Genomic DNA, 19,397 nt, shown 5'->3' with positions numbered 1-19,397 from the left:
GGAGGGCCTTCCAGTCAGACAGATTCCACTGCTGTACCCTTGTAGCCCTGCACGTTTATTTCTTTCAAGTCATCGATCATCCCCTTTTCCACTACCCTCGTATGGGCAAGTTTCAGATCATCAGCACCCGCTGCTTGAAAAACTTCTTCCTCACTTCTCCTTGTATTTCCTACGTGCAAATCATTGCCCTAATTCGGCGGTTCCTTATGTCATGAGGCTATGTCCCTTTATTTTTGCAAATATGATTTTTCAACTTTCAACTGACTGGAAATTTTGCAATTTGAACTGAGACAGAGCAAACTGCTTAAAAGTGCAAGGCTACGTTCCAAGGTGAAGGTGAGAAACAAACAAATCACCCTAGGGGGACTGTGAAGACAAAGACATTGCCTATAATCCAGACACAGATCAAAACTCATAACTGCCTAAGGAAGAGGCATTAAAAATTCAACGTATTGGATATTGAAACAATGGCTGCCACAGACTGACACACCCAAAACCTCTTGGAAATACACAATGGGTGAAGTATTTCAAGACAAGGCTGCCCAGCCACTAGAGAGATTGCAAGTGACATGGGTGCTGATAAGAAAATCTTCTGAGGAAACAGGCTAAAGGCTGCTCTCTCTTCCCCTCTCTTTTGGCATGTCGCCCGGTTTGAGAAGCCAACTGTACTAGAAACCTACCAGCTAACATATCTCGTAACAATTGCAACATCTATAACTGACTGCATCCAAGAAACGAGCTAACTTAATTTTTAAAAAATTCATTCTTGGGAGGTAGGCATCGCTAGCTAGGCGAGCATTTATTACCCATCCCTAATTGCCCTTGAGAACATGGTGGCGAGCTGCTTTCTTAAACCGTTGCAACCCATGTGGTGTAGGTACACCCACAATGCTATTAGGGAGAGAGTTCCAGAATTTTGACCCAGCGACAGTGAAGGAACGGCGATATATTTCCAAGTCAGGATGGTGAGTGGCTTTGGTGGGGGGAACTTCCAGGTGGTGGTGTTCCTACTCATCTGCTGCCCTTGTCCTTCTAGATGGTATCGGTCATGGGTTTGGAAGGTGTTGTCTAAGAAACCTTAATAAGTTCCTGCAGTGCATCTTGTAAATGGTACACACTGCTGCCACTGTGCGTCAGTGTTGGAGGGAGTGAATGTTTGTGGTTGTGGTGCCAATTAAGTTGGATAGTGTCAAGCTTCTTGTGCTGTTGGAGCTGCACTCATCCAGGCAAGTGGAGAGTATTCCATCACATTCCTGACTTGTGCCTTGTAGATGGTGGACAGGTTTTGGGGAATCAGGAGGTGAGTTACTCACTGCAGGATTCCTAGCCTCTGACCTGGTCTTGTAGCCACAGTATTTATATGGCTGCTCCAGTTCAGTTTCTGGTCAATGGTAACACCCCAGGATGTTGATAGTGGGGGTTTCAGTGTTGGTAGTGCCATTGAATGTCAAGGGTCGATAGTTAGATTCTCTCTTGCTGGAGATGGTCATTGTCTGGAACTTGTGTGGTGCAAATGTTACTTGCTACGTGTCAGCCGAAGCCTGAATATTGCCCAGGTCTTGCTGTTTTTGTACATGGACTGCTTCAGTATCTGAGCAGTCGCAAACGGTGCTGAACATTGTGCAATCATCAGTGAACATCCCCACTGCTGATCTTATGATGGAAGGAAGGAGATGGTTGGGCCGATGATTGGCCTCTGTGTATTAAATCTACGCTTCAAGGACAATCAGAGGAGACTTAACCGTATATTCTTTTACCTTTTTCTTTAATTGAACTCCAGCTCCCCTTATTTCTGATACACGTGTGTGTGTTTGTGTGTGTGTGTGTGTGTGTGTGTTTGTACATGCAGGCGTGCCCGGGCACGAATGACTGCATGAGGGCCCAATGCTTGACTGATGTTGTGCTTTTATGATTTTTCTCAGGTTTAGTGGTTAATAAATTTGCTCGCCCTTTGACTCAAGAAAACCTTGTTTGATTGGCTGCTTATTGCTCACAGCTGAAATAGTTAAATACATTCTGATTTGGAAAAGGCATATCCCCATAAAACAGAACCGAAAACCTTTGTTGTGACCAATTGAGGAAGTTGAATAGAGGAGAACCAGTTCACCCCTTCTCACCTGGTCATGACAGTTATTAGGCTGGTGTCATTCCCCAGCCTAAGTTAATAGCAATGTCTTTGTGAATCAGCTGACACTTTCCAGCATTAGGTTATTATGTGTGAGATTGAGTGGTGTTAGTGTGGCCTTGTTGTTATCTGGCTGTGTGAGGCTAAGGGCTCCCTTAAATCTCTGGAATTGGCTCTAAAGTCATCTTCTCTTGAACAGGTCTTCAAACCAGAATCTGAAGGTGGTGGAGAGAGCGCGGTGATTGTGACCGAAGAGCTAGATGAAATGAAGAAGGTCAAACTGCCATCCAGATACGAGGTCAAACCTTCATCTTGAACTTTGTCTGCAGTATTGTTCAGTGTTTTTAAAACAGCAACCTAGGCTGCATATTTTTTTAAATCAAGATTAGTTTTTGACCTCAGTGCCATCTGCTGCTCACTGTCCCTTGCTGAGAATCATCTGTTGCAGATGGCAGCCAGTGAATGTGCACAGAGTTGAGTTCTAATGCTTCCTGATGATGTGTACATCTTCCTGAGGCAGTGGTGTGACCAGAGCGACACATTGTTGTCTGTGTGCAATCCACATTCAATGATTTGATAAGATACAGAACTACTCACCAGGTTTTAACCCGAGCTTGTTCTGATTCCCAGTTTTAATGCTGCCATAGGTCTACCATTGTGAATTGTTAAAATTATTCCTTTTGGTTTCTTCTCCCCAACCTCCAGGCGCAGGGTGTCTGTGACTTTCAGATACTTCACCCAAGTATTCCTATATCAGCAAACTATTCGCTGTAGGGAGCAGGACACCTAAGCCCAATCCTGTCCTTTACTGGAATTCACACCACATCATTTCTAGAAGAGGGACCCTAGCTGAAATTTTATTCTGTCTGCCTGCTCTCCCTGCTGCCCCCACCCACCCCAACCAAAACCATTGTCTGTTAAATGGCAGCACTTCTATTTCTTGGCCCAGGTAACCCAGTACGGAACTGGAGCTGTCTTTTACAGCTTAATGTGAGAGATGGCACTGCACAGCTCATTTACGCAAGGCCATTGGCTGGACCTTATAATTTACATAGAAAAATAGGGGACAGGAAAAGACCTTCAGGTCTATTTCTCCTATTGATTTAGTCCTGATGCCCCGTGTATTGGGATATGAAACCTCCTATCCACTGGTGCTGTGTAGTCCCCTGGGAGAATTGAAATGTTTTGCAAAATGTAGTATTGCAGTATTAAAGCAAGTAAAACTGCTGACCCAAGATGAATCATATGGCCATATTTGAAGAGATTCTGGCCGTGTGTATGTGTGTGTGTGTGCGCCCTCATGTCCATGTTTAATCTTAATGCTTGTGAGGATTCATTGTGTATATGTTACTTTTCTAGATGGAGGGGGAGAGTGACAGTGATGAATCGGAGGAGGAGGGGGACGATGCTGATGATGAAGACGATGATGAAGATGATAGCGGTAATGAGGAAGTTGAAGAGGAGGAGGCTGTGGATGATAACTTCCGCATGGAATTGATGAAGGTTTTGCAAGCAGGACGTGCAGTAGTAAGTTTTGATCGAGAGCGTGAATCACAGATCAGATTTTGGGTAGATTTCTAGATTGGCGCACTGAGAACCATTCTGACCTCTTCTGACAGAAAGCAAGTGCTTCATGTTTTGGTAATGGAACTTAAAAACACAAATCTGTACAAATCCACACTTCACCCCATTAATCGTTAATTGAAGGTATTTAGGGAAAGGAAAGAACTTGCCTTTATATAGCACCTTTCCATTCTTCATGATGCGCCAATGTGCTTTACAGCCAATGAAATATTAATTTGAAATGTAGCCGCTAGCAATAATCAGTGCACAGCAGGGTATCACAAACAGCAATGTGATATTGATTGAGAGGTAAATACTTCTCAGGACACCTGAGAAAGCTGTCCCACTCTTCAAACAGTGCCATGGGATCTTTTCCCACCAACTAGGAGGGCAGATGTTGCATCTGAAAGACTGCACCTCCAACAGTGCAACACTCCATCATCACTGTGATGTGTCAGCCTGGGTTATGTGCTCAAACTCTGGAGTGGACGAGTGATTCCACTGATTTGACACGGGAGCTGTATACAGTGGTGATACCAGGTGTCTTTTCTACTTTTTAACTAAATATTGCTGTAACACACCTGATTTATGGCAATTGGGCTGGTTTCAGCGCGAGTTAGATCAAAAATAATTGGTGCCCTGTTGCTGAATACAACCCAGAGGGAGCTTTTGAAAATGAAACTGTAGCTTAGGTCATTGTGTGAGTCTCTGCGTTCCTCTGCAGTCCAAGGAAGGTGAGAGCAGCGATGAGGAGGAGGTGGATGATGAGACGATGATGGCGTTGGACAAGAACATCTCCTCCCTCTTCGCCGAACACAGGAAGCGCCTCCAAGCCAAGAAAGACCAGGCGACAAAGCTAAGGAAAGAGAAGACCCTGCGGACAGATTTTAAAATGAAGGTATGTGGGGGCAGCTGGCAAACGGCGTGGAAGCAGCAAAATGAATGTGCTTCGGGTTAAACCATGAAGAGGAGCAGGACTTTTTAAACAAAATGCCGTATTCAGGATTTATGATTTTCTTGGATCCCTGTGGAGCTCAAAAAATTTCTTTAAACTTAAAAGTCTTAGAAAAATACAGCCTAGGTGGCCATTCAGGTCACCGTGCTTGTTCCAGGCTTTTGGAAGAGCTTTCCAAGTAGCCCCAATCTCCTCTTTCTCTGAATCCCTGCAAATTATTTCTTTACAAATATTTCTCCAATTTCCTTTTGAAAATTCCTGTTGAAGCTGCTTCAACTACACTTTCAGATAGTGCATTCCAGATCACAACTACTTGTTCTTCTCAATTCCCATCTGGTTCTTTAAATTAAATATGCAGGTAAAAGGAAATTTGATTTTTGTAGACCTACACACTTAGAATTTTCACAGGAAATTGGCTGACTTTGCCAAATTTGTCCTGGATTGATGACAGGCAACCAGAAATTTTCAGGTAATTTACTGACTCCATTGTAGTTGCTTGTAACTTCCTCGGGCTAGTTACCTGGAATCCTTGCAAGAAGCACTTTGAACCTTAAAGGGACAGGCCAGATTAGCAACTATACTTCGCAAGTGTACTCCAAATCCCAGTTTCCCGTGAGCAGTGCTGTAAATATTTAACCAGCACTTAAAAACAAAACAAATACCAGTTTACTGTGGTTTTACAGCAAGCTAATGAAATACCTTGTTTTGATTTTGTGACCTTGAAATATGTAACCTGATGTTGTGATTTCTGTTCAGAATGACTCTCCTTAACCTCTATTTTTTTATGCTGAACCAATTTGATAATGCCCGACTGGTAGAGAGGCGCAGTGCATTTTCCTGCCAGCTGGTGGTGCTGTTGTATTAAGCGAGGTTTTGCCACATTTCATTAACACAGTCGTTGAGGAGCCAAAAGTCTCCATTTGATTTCCCTGCCCACAATTCTGACCCTTTCTGAAATGGTCTTGATGATGCACTATCTTTGAACCTGTGCGGTTCTGATCCGTAACTTCACAGGCCAAGCAATAGTGCTAAAATAAATGCTTGTTATAACTGGGGCTTCTCAGCACTGCAAACTGAGCAGCTCTTTTAAAAGCAAGTCACATACGGCCATCAAAATTTTTGAAAGGTGAGTTAATTATGAAAATCCAGAAAAGCAATGATCATTCAAAAAACACTGCCTGATACAATGATACGTCAAGGTGGCATTTGACTGAGTGTGACATCAAGGAACCCTAGCAAAACTGGAGTCAGTGGGAATCGGGGTGGGGGGGGGGAGCTCTCCACTGGTTGGAGTTATACCTAGCACAAAGGAAGATGATTGTGATTGTTGGAGGTCAGTCACCTCAGCTCCAGGATATCACTGCAGGAGTTCCTCAGGGTACAACCATCTTCAGCTGCTTCATCAGTGACCTTCCTTCCATCATAAGGTCAGAAGTGGGGATGTTCATTGATGATTGCACAATGTTCAGCACCACTCGCAACTCCTCAGATACTGAAGCAGTCCAAATGCAGCAAGACCTGGACAATATCCAGGCTTGGGCTGATAGGTGGCAAGGTGGCAACATTCATGCGCCACAAGTGCCAGTCAATGACCATCTCCAACAAGATAGAATCCAACCATCCCCCCTTGACATTCAATGACATTACCATCACTATATTCCCCACTATCAACATCCTGGGGGTCACCATTGACCAGAAACTGAACTGGACTAGCCACATGAATACTGTGGCTACAAGAGCAGGTCAGAAGCCAGGAATTGTGCGATGGATAACTCACCTCCTGACTCCCCAAAGCCTGTCCACTATCTACAAGGCACAAGTCAGGAGTGTGATGGAATACTCCCCACTTGCCCGTATGAGTGTAGCTCCCACAACACTCGAGAAGCTCGACACCACCCAGGACAAAGCAGCCTGCTTGATTGGCATCACTTCCACAGTAGCAGCAGTATGTACCATCTACAAGATGCACTGCAGGAATTCACCAAGGCTCCTTAGACAGCACCTTCCAAACCCACAGTCACTACCATCTAGCAGGACAAGGGCAGCAGATAGATGGGAACATCACCACCTAGACGTTCCCCTCCAAGTCACTCACTGTCCTGACTTGGAAATATATTGCAGTTCCTTCACTGTCGCTGGGTCAAAACCCTGGAACTCCCTTCCTTCCTAACAGCACTGTGGGTGTACCTACAACACATGGACTGCAATGGTTCAAGAAGGCAGCTCACCACCACTTTCTCAAGGGCAATTGGGGATGGGTAATAAATGCTGGACCAGCCAGTGAAGCCCACATCCTGTGAATGAACTTAAAAAAAAATCATGGTGTGGTATAATTCTTAATGATCCCAGACTTAGTTACTTTGAAGCTCCCCCACTTTGGGTTTGGTGATTTGTGTTACTTTGGTGTTTAACTCCAGCCCCAGAGACTTTTTGCTTTTTACTCGTCATACTGGCTGCCTCACGTGTTTCCGGAACTTTGTTCACGGCTCTGGGATGTCACTAAATGTGGCATTTGCTGCTGTTTATCCTCTTCCTCCTGACCGTTGGGTGACAAGCTACCGCAGTATCCAAATGCAACAGAAAAGGCTCTTTCAGCACAGCGCCACTGTGGGTCAGTGGTCTTGGAGTTTCTCTACTGTACATCCCTTTGGCAATAACAAGCCCTCTGTGGGAGCTGGTAGTGCAGTCCCATCATTCTAGCATGTCGAGCATTTGATAATAGGCATTGCATTTGCTGGAGATTGTGATGCATGATACAGTTAGTGAATAACACTGATGTAGGGTAATCCAATCCCAGGGCAAAGACCTCAACAGGGTGAGCTGAAAGCCCTTTTCCCATTTTTCTTTTATCCTTTTTCTGTTGAGACAGTTCTTTTGTGAATTTGATTGCTTTTTCTTGTGGATGGGACTGTACATCCTTGTCTCTGTGTGTTTGGACTGTTTCCAGGCTTGCCTCCTTGGGGTTCTGCTCGTATGTTCTCATAGATTCTCTTTCTGATTTCCTTCAGGTCCTCGACCTCATTGAAGTGTTCCTTGTGAAACAGCCTGAAAGTCCGCTTGTCTTTGACATTATTGAGCCCTTGATTGCAATCATTGAAGAAACCCCAAGCTCTCACTCGGACCAGCAGGAGCAAGACTTCCTCCGCAAGACTGCAGACATCTTCAAGTCAGTGTTTACATTCTCCCAATGTTGATCGTTTAGTTCTTTCTCTCTCCTGTATGCTGTAGTAATTATGCCACAGTAAGATCCTCTGCTGCTGTGACCTAAAAGAAGGAAAGGAAGGAATTGGAACCATATGCTGTTCCCTTGCTGATAATTTAAGATTGAACTGAATGGGGACCAGCAGCTGCCAGACAGGAGCTTTGGGTTCTCAGAGAGCAGCCTGGGCTTTAATTCTAAATTTGTTTGGCCCTGTTACTTTGTTCATATGGATGAGGATGAATTGACCATGAATAGGGTGGGAGTGTGGGAAGCAGGTATGCTGCAACACACCTCACGACTGCTGCAACAAGTGATCTTGGTGCATCTCTGCAGTATTTTAACAATGATTTAGCTTCTGTTTATTGAGAGTTGTAGGCTCTGGTGACCTGCTCCCATGTGACAAAGTGAATTTACCACTGTTAGCAAACATGAGGCTTATTAAACTAATGTAGGAGGCCTGGTCAGGAACTTATGCCACTGTAATTCAGTGGTGCTCCTCATTGGAAAAGGATCTACACCATTCAATTCATTGAGCATGTTCCACACTATAGAGTTTCCTCTCTTTCGGAATCTCTAAGATCACCGGAGCTCTGGATACTTGTTTGGGACAGTGGGTTTAATTAACATGTCTGCCTTTTGCCTTCCTCTATACGTTTACAGTCAAGTAGATCTTGTCATTGCAATGCCTTCTTAATATCCATAATTTCCTGTGACTTCCACCTCTCCACCCCATTCCCCACTATTCCTTCCTGCTCTAAATGAAAGATCTGTTCTCCTGCAGGAATCAGCTGTGCAAAGCTAAGCACTATTGCCGAGACATCTCTGAGGTGAAGGAGGACTTGCACGAGTTGATGGAGCGATTGCTAAATCAAGCCTGCCAACAGCCAGACTCCTCGGTATCGCTTTACTGTTTCAGGTACAACATGTCGAAGAAAAACTGCCTGAGTCAGGCTTCATGAGGGCGTACACTGCTCAAGGTTTCCAAAGCAGGATATGGGGAAGGGGAGCTATTACATTAGCGCACAGTTTCAGACATTACTAATAGAGAAAGTGGATTTGGTTTTCATGTGAATTTTTTAAAAATAAAATCTAAGAATGCAAAACTTACTTTGAATCTTTGCTGTGCTTGGCTGCACAGAAAGGAAGATGTGCATTTATGTAGCACCTTTTGCCACCACAGGCTGCCCCAAAGCACTTCATGACTAAGTGAGTATAGTTACGGTTGTAATGTAGAAAATGCAGCTGGTAATTTGCACACAGCAATGAGGTGTATTTACCAGATAATCTGTTTTTGTGATGTTGGTTGAGGGATAAATATTGGCCAGGACAAGGTTGAACTCCCTTGCTGTTTTACACCCATCTGCAAGGGCAGATAAGGTCTCAGTTTAACATCTCATTTGGAAGGCACCCCCAGCAGTGCAGCACACTCAGTACGGCACTCAGTTTGTGTACAAGTCTGCAGTGGGATTTGAGTCTGTGACCTTCTGATGTTAGTGCTACCTCTGAACCATGGTAAACAGAGTAGGAAAGATTGATCTCCAGTCAGTGATGTGTTAGCTGTTTTCAACAGGGTTGGTTATCAGACTGACAGCTAGCCTCAGTACCCCTAGGTTAGGAATGGAGACATTGGCTGGCATTCCTGTTCCTGATCTCGGTGATGCCCCTGTGATCAGCCTGTCATTATTCACAAGTGAGGCACCTACATGGTTAATCGTTGTTTGGGATTTTGGGGTCCACCTGCGGCAGGGATCAGGGATGGGACAAAATTGGCGCAGAAACAAATGGAGCTGTTTTCATGTAAATGTGCCTACAGTGATAAGCAATAGAAATAAGGTGTGATGTAGTCAGTCCACCCAGGGAAGTACATAATGTATCCAAGTAAAGTGGATATAGAGGATGGAAGTTAATAGAGAGTGTGTATCCTTTGTAAAGTCATATGTTCTCTTTTTTGGATATTTCCCTCATAAATTTCTGTGTACACATATGCTGTTCTTGTTGTGTACTTACCCCTTCTTTCAGTGGTGGCACTCAAATCCCTCCTTTAGTCTGTTTCTTTTAACATAACCTGTTACCTTTGTTCGGCGGGTAGCACTTCTGAATCGGAAGGTTGTGGGTTGTGGGTTCAAGTCTCGTCCTAGGACGGGAGTACATCAAAACTGACATTTGAGTATGATACTCAGAGAATGCTGCACTGTCATTGGGATGAGATGTTAAACCAAGGCTCTGACTTTCTTGGGTGGGGACCTAAAAGATTCCATGATGCTGTTTAAAAAAGAGCAGAAGGTTTCTCCCTGCGGTCCTGGTCAATATATATCCCTCAACTTACACCACTATGACAGCTCATCCATCTCCGTAGTGTTTGCGGATCCTTGATCTCAGCAATGAGTTTGAGTGTCTGTGTGTACATATGAACAAGGAGCAGGAGTAGGCCATTCAGCCCCCCCGAACTGACTCCGCCATTTAAGAAGACCATGGCTGATCTGATGATAACCTCAAATCTGCATCCTGCCTACCCCGATAACCAATCACCCCCTTGCTTACCAAGAATCTATCCAACTCTGCCTTAAAAATATTCAAAGACTCTGCTTCTACCACCTTTTCAGGAAGGGAGTTCCAAAGACTCATGACCCTCTTGAAAGAAAATTTCACCTCATCTCTGTTTTAAATGGGCAACCCCTTATTTTTATGCAGTGAGCCTTAGTTCTAGATTCTCCCACAAGAGGAAAATCCTCTCCATATCCACCTTGTCAAGACCCCTCAGGATCTTATATGCTTGTCAAGTCGCCTCTTACTCTTAACCTGTCCAACTTTTCATAGAGTCATAGAGGTCTACAGCACAGAAAAAGGCCCTTCAGCCCATCGGGTCTGCGCCGGTCAAACAAGTACCTAACTATTCTAATCCCCTTTTCCATTACTAGGCCCATAGCCTTGTACGCCATGGCATCGCAAGTGCACATCCAAATCCTTCTTAAATGTTATGAGCGTTTCTGCCTCTACCAACCTTTCAGGTAGAGTTCCAAATTCCTACCGCCCTCTGGGTGAAAAAATTCTTCCTCACATCCCCTCTAAACCTCCTGCCCTTTATCTTAAATCCAAGCCCCCTGGTTATTGATCCCTCCACTAAGGGGAAATGTTCCTCCCTGTCTACCCTATCTATGCCCGCCAATTTCAGGTGTTCGTCTGGTAAACCTCTGAACTGCTTCCAACACATTTACATATTTCCTTAAATAAGGCAGTCAATACCGTACACAATACTCCACTAGGGGTCTCACTAGTGCCCTGTACAACTGAAGCATAATCTCCCTACTTTTGTGTTCAATACCTCTTGCAACAAATGATAACATTCTATTAGCTTTCCCAGTTACTTGCTGTACCTGCATACTAGCCTTTTTCAATTCATGCACTAAGACACCCAGATCCCTTTGCATTTCAGAGCTCTACAATCTCTCACCATTTAGATAATGTGCTTCTCTTTTATTCTTCCTTCCAAAATGGGCAATTTCACATTTTCCTACATTACATTACACTCCTTTTGCAAGATCTTTGCCCACTCAGCCTATCTATATCTTTTTGTAGCCTCCTTTTGTCCTCTTCACAACTTACTTTCCTACCTATCTTCATGTCATCAGCAAATTTGGGAACCATCCCATCCAACTCCTCATCCAAGTCATTTATATAAATTGTGAACCATTGAGGTCCCAGCAGCACTGATCCCTGAAGCACATCACTCATTGCATCTTGCCAAACTGAAAATGACCCATTTATGCCTACTCTCTACTTCCTGTTAGCCAGCCAATCTTCTATCCTTGCCAGTATGCTTCCACCTATACCATGAGTTTTTAATTTATGCAATAATTTTTGATGTGGCACTTAATCAAATGCCTTCTGGCATATGTGTGTGCATGCACGCATATGCGTGCGTATGTGTGTGTTCTATATATCTTGCCCTTAAAAAGCCTGACTGCTTTCAACCCATGTCCCAAATATGTGAACTTGGCCACTTGACTTTCATTACCCCTGTCTCCCAAGCCTAGTGTTTGGCTGAATATCCCAAAAGCCATGAGCTGGGTTTTCTGGATTTGATTTTCCAAGGTTGGCGGTGACATTTCATTCCTTGGCTCATTCACAGGTGATGAGAAAGTTGAAATGAGGTGGTTTCCGGGGGCTGGCTGTTCCTAATCATCTCATTATCTTTGTTTGGCAGTGGAGCACTTTATCTCTTCAGAGTTCTGAAAGGAAATCCAACTGAACCTGCAGCAGCTGACACAAGCGAAGAGGAAGCAGTGCAAGAGCAGAGTTCGCAAACTCAAACTAGGCAGGTATGTGGACCAAGCTGGGCAGTGGTGAACTGGAGAACCGGATTCGCAACCTGTGACATTGTAACGCTGACTGCAGAGACTTATCGGATTTGTGCCATGACACTCAGTACAAACAGTAAGAATCCATTGAGGATTCTAATGCTGTCAGTCATTTACTTGCTTAAAAGAATGATTTACGTGTAAGTAGTAAACCTACTTGTTTCAGTTTCAAAAAATAATGGCATTAAAATGAGGTGTGTCAAGTGTTGTAGAAAGAAAATATTTCCATAAGACCATAAGACATAGGAGAAGAAATTAGGCCATTCGGCCCATCGAGTCCGCTCCGCCATTCAATCATGGCTGATAAGTTTCTCAACCCCATTCTCCTGCCTTCTCCCCGTAATCTTTGATACCCTTACCAATTAAGAGCCTATCTATCTCGTTCTTAAATACACTCAATGACCTGGCCTCCACAGCCTTCTGTGGCAATGAATTCCATAGATTCACCACTCTCTGGCTAAAGAAGTTTCTCCTCATCTCTGTTCTAAAAGGTCTTCCCTTTACTCTGAGGCTGTGCCCTCGGGTCCTGGTCTCTCCTACTAATGGAAAGTTCTTCCCCACATCCAGTCTATCCAGGCCTTTCAGTATTCTGTAAGTTTCAATCAGATCCACCCTCATCCTTCTAAACTCCATCGGGTATAGACCCAGAGTCCTCAAACATTCCTCATATGTTAAGCCTTTCATTCCTGGGATCATTCTCATGAACCTCCTCTGGACCCTCTCCACTGCCAGCACATCCTTCCTGAGATACGGGGCCCAAAATTGCTCACAATATTCTAAATGTGGTCTGACCAGAGCCTTGTAAAGCCTCAGCAGCACATCCCTGCTTTTATATTCTAGTCCTCTCGAAATAAATGCCAAAATTGCATTTACCTTCCTAACTACCGACTCAACCTGCAAGTTAACCTTAAGAGAATCCTGGACTAGGACTCCCAAGTCCCTTTGCACTCGAGATTTCTGAATTCTCTCCCCATTTAGAAAATAGTCTATGCCGCTATTCTTCCTACCAAAGAGCATGACCTCACACTTCCCCACGTTGTATTCCATCTGCCACTTCTTTGCCCATTCTCCTAAACTGTCCAAATCCTTCTGCAGCCTCCCCGCCTCCTCAATACTACCTGTTCCTCCACCTATCTTTGTATCAGCTGCAAACTTAGCCAGGATGCCCTTAGTTCCTTCATCTAGATCATTAATGTACAAAGTGAAAAGTTGTGGTCCCAACACTGACCCCTGTGGAACTCCACTAGTCACCGGCTGCCATTCTGAGAAGGGCCCCCTTATCCCCACTCTCTGCCTCCTACCATACAGCCAATCTTCTATCCATGCTAGTACCTTGCCTCCAACACCATGTGCTCTTATCTTACTGAGCAGCCTCCTGTGCGGCACCTTGTCAAAGGCCTTCTGGAAGTCCAAGGAGATAACATCCATTGGCTCTCCTTTGGTTAACCTACTCGTTACCTCCTCAAAGAATTCTAACAGATTTGTCAGGCATGACCTCCCCTTGATGAAACCATGCTGACTTTGTCCTATTTTACCATGGACTTCCAAGTATTCTGAAATCTCATCCTTAATAATGGACTCTAAAATCTTATCAACGACCGAGGTCAGGCTAATTGGCCTATAATTTCCCGTCTTTTGCCTCACTCCCTTCTTAAACAGGGGGGTTACATTAGCGATTATCCAGTCCTCTGGGACCCTCCCTGACTCGAGTGATTCCTGAAAAATCACCACTAACGCCTCCACTATCTCTTCAGCCATCTCATTCAGAACTCTGGGGTGTAATCCATCTGGTCCAGGTGATTTATCCCCCTTCAGACCTTTCAGTTTTCTTAGCACCTTCTCCTTGGTAATGGCCACCATACTCACCTCTGCCCCCTGAATCTCTTGAACTTTGGGGATGTCACTCGTGTCTTCCACTGTGAAGACTGATGCAAAGTACCTATTCAGTTCCTCCGCCATTTCTTTGTTCCCCACTACTACTTCTCCAGCATCATTTTCCAGCAGCCCTATGTCCACTTTTGCCTCTCTCTTACCCTTTATATATCTAATAAAAACTCTTGCAATCTTCTTTTATATTACTGACTAGTTTACCCTCATATTTAATCTTCTCCCTCCTTATTTCTTTTTTAGTTGTCCTCTGTTGGTCTTTGTAGGCTTCCCAATCCCCTGGTTTCCCACTGCTCTTCGCTGCATTGTATGCTTTCTCTTTAGCTTTTATGCTGTCCCTGACTTCCCTTGTCAGCCATGGTTGCCTTGTCCTCCCTTTAGTATGCTTCTTCTTGCTATGGGCGAATTTTTGCTGTGTCTCCCAAATTACTCCCAGAAACTCCTGCCATTACTGTTCCACTGTCTTTCCTGCTAGGCTCATCTCCCAGTCAATTCTGGCCAGCTCCTCCCTCATGCCTCTGTAGTTGCCTTTATTCAACTGTAATACCGTTATATCTGATTCCAGCTTTTTCCTCTCAAATTGCAGGGTAAATTCTATCATATTATGGTCACTTCCTCCTAAGGGTTCCTTCACCTTAAGCTCCCTTATCAAATCTGCCTCATTACACATCACTAAATCTAGAATTGCCTGTTCCCTAGTGGGCTCCACCACAAGCTGCTCCAAAAAGCCAAATCGGAGACATTCCAGAAATTCCTTTTCTTGGGATCCACTACCAACCTGATTTTCCCAGTCTATCTGCATTTTGAAATCCCCATGATCACTGTAACCTTGCCTTTCTTACACACCTTTTCTATCTCCTGGTGTATCTTGTGCCCCACATCCTGATTACTTTTCAGAGGCTTGTACATAACTCCTATTATGGTTATTTTACCTTTGCGGTTCCTCAACTCTACCCACACAGATTCTACATCATCTGACCCTAAATCATTTCTTGCTATCGATTTAAATTTGTTTCTTACTAACAAAGCAACCCCACCCCCTCTGCCAACCTGCCTATCTTTTCGTTAGGATTTATATCCTTGGATATTTAGCTCCCCGTCCTGATCCCCTTGCAGCCATGTCTCCGTAATGCCCACCACATCATACCTGCCAATTTCAATCTGCGCCACAAGCTCATTTACCTTATTTCGTATACTGCGTGCATTCAGATACAACACCTTCAGTCCTGTATTTCCCGTCCCCTTTCTCATTGTCATCCCTTTATCTGATATGCTTGAAGTTAGATTCCGAGCCCTTTCCAAACACTCTGTCCTATTTTGTGTTCTGGAGGCTTTAATAACCTCTCCTGGGCTCTCCTTTCTTTTCAGTTTTTTCATAATTTTCCATGAAGTTGAATTCACCCCCCCACACGCTAACCTGCTGCTTTGTTTCCCATTAGTCATATTTCTTGGAGTTTTACCCTTCCCTCCCCCCCCCCCAACTTTCTAGTTTAAAGTCCTGTTGACCACCCTATTTACCCTTTTCACTAGAACATTGGTCCCAGATCGGTTCAGGTGGAGAACATCCCAGCTGTACAGATCCCTCCTGTTCTAATACTGATGCCAGTGCCCCACGAAATGGAACCCCTCTTTCCCGCACCCCTCCTTTAGCCACATGTTTGCGTCCCTATGCCAGTTTGCACGTGGCTTGGGTAGTAATCCAGAGATTATAACCCTTGAGGACCTGTTCTTTAATTTAGTTCCTAGTTCCTGATAATCCCCAAACAGGTCCTCTTTCCTAGTCTTACCTATATTATTTGTCCCGACTTGGACCACAAAAACTGGATCCTCCCCCTCCCTCTCTAATATCCTTTCAAGCCGGTCAGAGATGTCCCTCACCCTGGCACCAGGCAGGCAACATACCATGAGAAACTCTCGATCCTGCTTACAAAGGAACCTATCAATTCCCCTAATTATAGAATCTCCTATAACTACCACTTGTCTTTTTGCTCCCCCCTCTTGAATGGCCTCCTGTGCCACGGTGCCATGGTCAGCTGGCTTATCCTCCCTACAGCCTTCTTCCTCATCCACACAAGGAGCAAGTACCTCGTACCTGTTGGACAAGGTCGAGAGCTGAGGCTCCTCTGTTCCTGAACACAGGATCCCTCTACCTGCCTCACTTGCAGTCACACCCTGCTGACCCTGTCCACTGACTGGACTTGAGGTACTTAATCTACTGGGTGTGACCGCCTCCTGATACGAAGCATCCAGGTAATTCTCCCCTCCCGGATGTGCCGCAGCATCCGGAGCACGGACTCCAGCTCATCAATTCTGAGTCGGAGTTCCTCCAGCAACCAATACTTGCTGCAGATGTGGTCACTGCGGCTCCTGCAATGGGCTCCCACATCATACAGCTACAGCACATCACCTGCCCAGCCATCTCTGCGTAGATAATTAAGTTATTAATTAGCTTTGAAGTGTTTTTTTTTTTCAAATTTGGTGCAGATTTCCTACCAACCAATCAGGTCACAGCTTTCCTGTGATGTCACTTTTTCAGTTTTGGCTTCAGTTACTCTGTACCCCGAGGTCACCGCTCCGGTGCTCCTCCCTCTGAATCTGCTCCCTAGAGACAAGGCCGCGAATCCCCGAGGTAAGCTAGGTTTATACTCACCATTCCGGTGCCCCTCCCTCCGAGTCTGCTCCCAGGACCTGTTCTGCAGCCAAAATTGGCACAACCAGGTAATGTGTAACTCAGAGTGAAAATCAACTGAAAGAGAAAATCTCCTCCGCCCCAAAAATGTGCTTCAGTTCAAGTATAATCCTCACTGAATCTATGTGTGAATAATTTCTTTTCTCAACATCAGTTTCATTGTTTTACCACTGTAGCTCGGGCCAAGTAGCTGGCCCCCAAGACTTCCCTGACTCGTTATTGCTGCAGATAATGGATAGAAGAAGCTTTCTTGCCAGTTCTGGGTGTGTTCAAGCACTTGCCTTGCAGGACTGTGCACAAAACTACTGCGCTACCAGCGCCTCCAAATTGGCATTTAATAATAATTTAATCTGAGACCCCAACTTCCGCGCACAAAAATGCATTTATAAAGTATTGGTGTTCAAGTTTGGGAGCGGGTTGAAGAATTTTGATAACATCCAGATATTCATTTATTTTCCTCTCGCACATGTTTCCTCTTGGTCCCCCATGCCCTCTTACCCTCCACCCCTCTGTCAGTGATTAATTGTCTAGAATGTGAAACACTGATAGCTCCCTCAGTTAAATCTCACAAGGGTGTTGATAGCTCAGAGCCAAACTATTTGCTCTCTTAGTCCCCCTTCTCCAGCCTACTCCCTGCTTGTTTCTTCCATCCTCCCTACACCCTGCCTCACTCATTATTTTCCAAATCTCTCTAGTTTCCTTGTGCAGCCCTCAGGCTTTACCTTATCATTTGCTCTGCTCAGTCCTGCTGGGATCCATTTTTGGGCACTCACATTGCTCCTTCTCAATAACGAACTGCTGACTAGTAGTGTCACAATACTCTCGAATTTGATGTTGTAATTCTCATTCTCATCCTTTACTGTAAATATATATAACTTATAATTTTCACCGTAATATCAAAACAGAGGCTTAATATATAGCCTGTAATTTTCATTTTGCAGCTGCCTGCCTGCACAGATGTAAGTTGTATGGTTTTCAAGTGTTGAAATGCTCCTTTTTTTGTTTTGGACAGGCTCAGGCTACACATGTGCGGTGGGAGATCTCTCTCAGTCCTGTAACAGGCTGAATGGTGTCTGAAGCAGGCTGATTTAGTCAATCTGTATGCTTTTTTCTGTTGTTTTTCACCAAATGATTGTCACGCATTTAATTTGAGGCCTGATTAAGCGCTGACTGTTTCATTTTCTCTTCCCAAGCCTTGTCCCAAGTGGCTAATCGATGACTGACTGTCCATCCACGCCTTGGGTGGTGTCGCAGTCTCTATCTCCCTCCATTCGGTGGGGGAAAGCAAGGGGGGGGTTGTTCAATTAATAAATCTGATGGTCTGTGAGTGAGTGATGCCAAACTTTACCACACAGACTGCAGTACATTTATGGCAGGTTCCTTCTATAAATGAGCAGCAGTCGGCCGCTTGGATAAGCAGTATTGCATGCTCCTCAGTACAGATCTAAAGTGGTGGGACACACAACAGATGGAAGGGAACTAAATATTCTGATCAACTCCCTGATGAATTTTGGGCCCAAAAGGCTAAATCACATAAAAACGACCGTACTGCCTTCGGTGCTGCTGACTTTAATAAAGAAATCACTAACGTGATAGGTGTGCAAGCTCTGCTGAACTGATATTGCCTGCACAAACAATCATTGTGAAATTTGACCCAAAATCCTTTGGAAATGATGCAACTCTGGCATTGTCTGGCTCACACCTGCTGTTCTGAGCAGATTGCACACTGGGGAGTGTGGAATACCCAGTCTGTTCCACGCATGAGTGACCTTGTCCTCCGTATTTCACTGCATATTTGCATCTATAAATAACAGAATGACTGATGGCGAGCAATAAGCTCTACACACTTGTCATGCTTCCAGTTGGCTTCGGGCCAGTCAAAAGCCCTGTACTGGATGGTTCAAGGCACTGTGCTTATCTCTAGTCCTCCCCGCACCAGCTGCCCCATTTTGGGCAAGGGAAGAGGATACACACACCTCCAGGCAGGGAGAAGACACAGGGCTCTGCAAGGATGAAGGGAATGGGTGCAAATTATCTCAGAGGAGGGAAAGCCAGCTATCTCTTTGGGGAAGGGAGGGGAAATGCATTGTCTGCACTATTGCCAGTTCACTCAGCATCAGTGCTGAGGCACATTGGCTGGGGGAGGGGTGCAGATTTCGCAATGAACATTATGGAGTGTCGGGGAGAGAGAATAATACCACATGGAGGTGGATGCAGTAAAAGATCCCCAAACAATTGCTATTTTCTTCCCCCATCAGATGCATGACATAAAATTAGTTTTTAAAAAATTAACTTGAATTTGCACCTCTCCTGTTTCCAGCACTGGCAGATCTACAGCAATAGGAATGAAACCTTTTCTGTTTGTTGCAGGTTGATTCAATTGGTAGCTTGGATATCGTCAGAGTGACTGAAATCTACAAGAAAGCACTGTCTCTATTTATGACCAAACGCAACTGTTCCCTCACTGGACCCATGTTCATCGATCTCTTCAATCGTTTCCCAGTAAGTATCCGAGGGAGCTTGCCCAGCACTTTAAAGCAGGTTTTAAACGAGCTGCATTACAAATTATATCAAGGAAATACCTGGATATTATCTTCAGTGTTTCCTTCTGCTCCTCT

At 44.6% G+C, this 19,397-nt stretch overlaps 1 protein-coding gene and 1 non-coding gene across 3 annotated transcripts in view; both read left to right on the top strand.

The window, feature by feature from the left end:
* Positions 1–19,397, top strand: part of mybbp1a (MYB binding protein (P160) 1a) — a 90,328-nt gene that overhangs the window by 44,008 nt on the left and 26,923 nt on the right. For both annotated transcript variants that reach the window (XM_041198271.1, XM_041198270.1), the window contains 7 exons: positions 2,325–2,423; positions 3,485–3,652; positions 4,413–4,586; positions 7,652–7,809; positions 8,627–8,761; positions 12,050–12,164; positions 19,150–19,281. In XM_041198271.1, the coding sequence (XP_041054205.1) occupies positions 2,325–2,423; positions 3,485–3,652; positions 4,413–4,586; positions 7,652–7,809; positions 8,627–8,761; positions 12,050–12,164; positions 19,150–19,281 (981 nt within the window). The remainder of the gene's footprint in view (positions 1–2,324; positions 2,424–3,484; positions 3,653–4,412; positions 4,587–7,651; positions 7,810–8,626; positions 8,762–12,049; positions 12,165–19,149; positions 19,282–19,397) is intronic.
* LOC121283700 lies at positions 5,612–5,748 on the top strand. Its single transcript, XR_005944346.1, has one exon. It is a non-coding gene; the product is annotated as a small nucleolar RNA SNORA50 (small nucleolar RNA).

Source organism: Carcharodon carcharias, chromosome 10 (genome assembly GCF_017639515.1).
Source record: "Carcharodon carcharias isolate sCarCar2 chromosome 10, sCarCar2.pri, whole genome shotgun sequence".
NCBI classification, from domain to species: Eukaryota; Metazoa; Chordata; class Chondrichthyes; order Lamniformes; family Lamnidae; genus Carcharodon; species Carcharodon carcharias.
The sequence above is the reverse complement of the archived record's forward strand: the minus strand, read 5'-3'. Positions and strand labels throughout refer to the sequence as shown.